The 4343-nt window shown below is 39.5% G+C and overlaps 1 protein-coding gene across 2 annotated transcripts; it reads left to right on the top strand.

Annotated features, from left to right (window-relative positions):
• Positions 1-1010: 1010 nt before the first annotated feature.
• Positions 1011-4126, top strand: LOC103413776 (protein IQ-DOMAIN 17-like). 2 transcript variants are annotated; one of them, XM_008352304.3, is made up of 5 exons: positions 1011-1391; positions 1518-1784; positions 1901-2149; positions 2528-2665; positions 2767-4126. In XM_008352304.3, the coding sequence occupies exons 1-5, from the start codon at positions 1308-1310 to the stop codon at positions 3634-3636; spliced, it is 1608 nt and encodes a 535-aa protein (XP_008350526.2). In that variant the 5' UTR covers positions 1011-1307; the 3' UTR covers positions 3637-4126. The 2 variants fall into 2 exon arrangements, with proteins under 2 accessions (XP_008350526.2, XP_008350469.2); XM_008352247.3 differs by having other exon boundaries at positions 1015-1391; positions 2525-2665.
• The last annotated feature ends 217 nt before the right edge of the window (positions 4127-4343 follow it).

The raw sequence follows: 4343 nt of genomic DNA, 5'->3' as shown, positions 1-4343 counted from the left end.
ATTCTTACACATTTATGTTAAGTCTGGTTACTCGGGCCGTTGTACCTTTTATAGTTTAACACGTGAATAACACAAATTAAGTGACGTATATCACGTATTGCCATTGAACTTCATATACAAGACAACACGTTCTGATAGTGTAAAAGAAATTAAAATTCAATCATAAAATCAATTAAAAATATAGAGGAGAACTCGATTACTTATACACAAATACAATGTATCACTTTTCTCATATTGATAGTGATACTCTCTACAAAGAAAAATATATACTGGCTTAAGACAGAGCACTACCGTTGGTTTCCACGTACCCTCAACGTGCTCTCTCATTCTTTTTTTTCCTTCTCTCTTGGTCTTCAACATCCTCGATAATCGATATCACTCATGAAACACCAATTTTTCTCAATACTTTGTCACGTTTTCTATTACATTTTTAGTTTTATAAAGTTTTGTTGAGGTCTTCTCTGACAACACCACCCATTACTGTCCTTCAATGCCCCCAAACAAGGAAAGGAATCATTTCCAAATCACTTTTATCGTTGGAATTTGATTTAACGGTTACAGTTATTATCATTTTTAAAGAGCCCCTATTTGTAGCTGTTAGATTAAATTTTAACGGTTCGGATTACGGACTAGGTGGATTTGGTGGAAAAGGATCCGGAGAGAATCCCTTTTCTGCAAAAAAATCCTAAGTTTTAAGGAAGTTTTAAAGAAATATTATTGGTACTGTTCACTTTTAACGAAAATGATATTTTTACTTTAAAAATTATCTCCAGGTACTATTTACTTATAACACATTTTTATTATTTTGATTAAAACTAAAAGTTTTGAAATTTTTTTCATTAATTTTCCTATGTTTTAACCTTTCAAACAAAAAAAAATGCTATCGATTCATTATTATTTGTATAGAAGTTTTTGTAATAAATTTCAGTAACTTGTAAGTTGAGATAGAACATCAACAATTAACCGCTCTTATTCGGAGGATTTAAATGCACTGCGTACACTGTTGTAGTGACTGCACAAACAATAGTTTGTGTTATTGTCTAAAAATAGTAGATCAAGACGTCATGTAACAGTGCAGCGAATTGATTGAATGAATCTTAAGCTTTAGCTGAACAAGTCACATTCTTGGGTTTCTCGCTCGAGCTTTCTATATCAATCTTTAGAGTTAAAAGAGGTCGCACTTTCGTACAAGCCACGGTCATCCCCACCATCATTATCTGTCACTTTGTGTTCTCTCTCTCTCTCTCTCTCGGCCTCCTACTTGCTGCTGTAAATGCAGCTGGGTTTTAATTTTACTGTATTATCTGATGGGGAGGAAGGGCGGCACTTCCTGGTTGACTGCTGTCAAAAGGGCTTTCAGATCTCCCACTAAAGACGACGAAGATCAAAAGGTCCATTCTTCTTCTTTAAAACCCAAAATCTTTTCACTTTCTTTGTTTTTTGTATCTCTGTTTTTGTTACTGGGCAGCAAATCCAGAAAATGTAAATTTACCTTTGGTTTTCTGGGGTTTCTGTAGAAAAGAGAGAAACGAAGGTGGATTTTCAGAAAACCCACAAGTTTAAACCAACAAGAAACAGTGACCCAAGAAGCAGCCGCGGAGCAAAAGCATGTTCCAGCAGCTGCAGATCAAAAGCACGTGCTTTCTGTGGCGGTGGCCACGGCGGAGGCGGCAATGGCCACCGCCCACGCAGCCGCTGAAGTGGTTCGGCTGACTAGGCCATCCAATCACGCCAGAGAAAATTACTACGCCATTGTTATCCAGACAGCTTTCAGAGGATACTTGGTAGGTTTACAGCATTTAATATGACCAGATCTAAACTTCTGTTTGGTTGCTGTGAAAGTTAAACAAGAAAAGGGGAAATTGGGTTTGAATGTTGTGTGATTTTGTTTGTGGTTTAGGCAAGGAGGGCGCTTCGTGCGCTTAAAGGGCTTGTGAAGTTGCAGGCATTGGTGAGAGGCCATAATGTCAGGAAACAAGCAAAGATGACGCTCAAGTGCATGCAGGCTCTGGTTCGAGTACAGTCTCGGGTGCTCGATCAGCGAACCAGGCTTTCTCATGAAGGCAGCAGAAAGTCTGCGTTTAGTGACACCACCAGTAGGGTTTGGGAATCGCAGTATCTTCAAGACATTTCGGATAGGAAGTCGCTGGTGAGTTAGATACATTCCCAAATAGCAACAAAGTTTACTTTTGAAATGTTAATCTTCGATGCTCAAGTGTTTTTCTTGCTTTTGACATTGAAAATTGCAAACAGGAAAGAAAGGAATTGGCCGTCTGATAACTATTAGGTTTTAGTTTTAAGTTTCGTGTAATTGTGTTAGATATGCTTTTAGAAACTGCAGAAGAATTGTGCCCAATGTTACTCAAAGATACCTTCTTTGTTATGATTAGTGTTAGTGGAAGTAATTTTGTTTACAATGTCAGTGGAAGTAGTTTTCCTGCTCTCTCTTGCTTTCACTAAGAAAGAAAGAAAGAAAGAACACAGTAGTTCCAAGATAATTGAATTTGTGTATTGTTGTGTCTAGCAGTCTAGAGAGGGAAGTAGCATAGCAGATGATTGGGACGAACGTCCTCACACCATCGAGGAAGTAAAAGCCATGTTGCAGCACAGGAAAGAAGCAGCCATGAAGCGTGAGAAATCGTTGTCCCAAGCCTTTTCTCAACAGGTCTGTTATCCGCTTGAATCCTTATAACTCTGTCTTTTCCTTTTCTCAATGGTTTATTTCATTCATGAGCTAATCGGTCTCAATTTTCTGCGTGATCGAAGATATGGAGGAACGGCAAGACCCCATCTATGGGAAATGAGGATGAGCTTGAAGAGAGACCGAAATGGCTAGATAGATGGATGGCCCCAAAGCCATGGGAGAGCAGAGGAAGAGCTTCAACTGACCTGAGAGACCATGTTAAAACAGTCGAAATGGACACTTCTCAGCCTTATTCAAGTTTAGCACCAAACTTCAGAAGATCAAGCGCAAGCCAATACCACCAAAACCAACAACAAAGACCCAGTTCACCAAAGCAAAGACCCGGCTCACCTAAACAAAGACCCAGCTCGCCACTCCATAGAGATAGAGCCTACCAAAGCCAACCCTTTCATCATCACTCCCCTATCACACCCTCCCCAACAAAAACCCGGCCTGTCCAAGTCCGGTCTGCCAGCCCTCTTTGCATTAGAGAAGATAGAAGCTCCAATGCATCTCAAACTCCAAGCCTTAGGTCCAACTATTTCTACACTGGTGCTCTGCACCAACAACATAGCAGCAGGGCTGGTAGTACAAGCAATAGTAGCATTGCCAATTCTGGTGTTGCATTGCCTAATTACATGGCTGCAACTGAGTCTGCCAAGGCTCGGATACGCTCTCAGAGTGCACCCCGGCAAAGGCCATCTACACCAGACCGGGAACGAGCAGCCGGATCAGCAAAGAAAAGGCTCTCGTTTCCAGCTCCTGATCCTCATGGCTTGGCAATTGGATATGGAGGTTATGGACACAGCTTGAGGAGTCCAAGCTTTAAGAGTGTGAGTGCATCGCATTTCGGCGTGGAGCAACAGTCTAACTATTCTTCTTGTTGCACTGAGAGTCATGGTGGTGAGGTTTCCCCTTGTTCAACCAGTGACCTTAGGAGGTGGCTAAGGTGATTGAAATTGATGGGGGGATTGTGAGCTATAACTTGTCACAATCCTTTAGTTTGATTTGAATTGTGATTAAGATGTAGTTTTGACCATTAAATAATTTTCTAGAGGCAATTGGGATGTAATTTTAGAGAGCCGTGAGTATTTGGGTAGGGGAAAGGGATCCTCTCCGGATCCTTTCCACCAAGATCACAAATCTAGGTTTTTGAAATTTAATCTAATGGGTAAAGTAGTTATAACTTTTAAAGTGAGTAAAGTACTTATAACTTTTAAAGTGGACATTTGTTTGTAATCGTTGGATCAAATTTTAAAGGTTTGAATTTGTGGTCTTGATGGATTTGATGGAAGGAATCCGAAGAGCGTCCTTTCCTTTTGGATGGGTAGCAGAATGAATCTGATTGAAGGTTTTCCCACCTTTTTTTATGATTGGCTTGAAGTTAAAGGTGCAAGTGTGCTTTTTTTTATATATATATTTTATGATGAACATTTTATTTTATTACTTTCTTATTGATAATCCATGAAAGAGACACAAGATATAACCAGTGCATCTATGTGTGAATGTGCCATTATTGACAAGCTTTGTGACTTAGTTAATTACAATCTTCTTTCTCTTATTTTCCCACAATTTCTCACTCTCTTAGCTCTTAATTTAAACCAGAATTCCGCAAGTTCTTTCTTTGAGAAGTTATTGTTCTTTCCACCTATGTATTAAC

Source organism: Malus domestica, chromosome 01 (genome assembly GCF_042453785.1).
Source record: "Malus domestica chromosome 01, GDT2T_hap1".
NCBI classification, from domain to species: Eukaryota; Viridiplantae; Streptophyta; class Magnoliopsida; order Rosales; family Rosaceae; genus Malus; species Malus domestica.
This window is presented reverse-complemented; position numbering and strand designations above follow the sequence as displayed.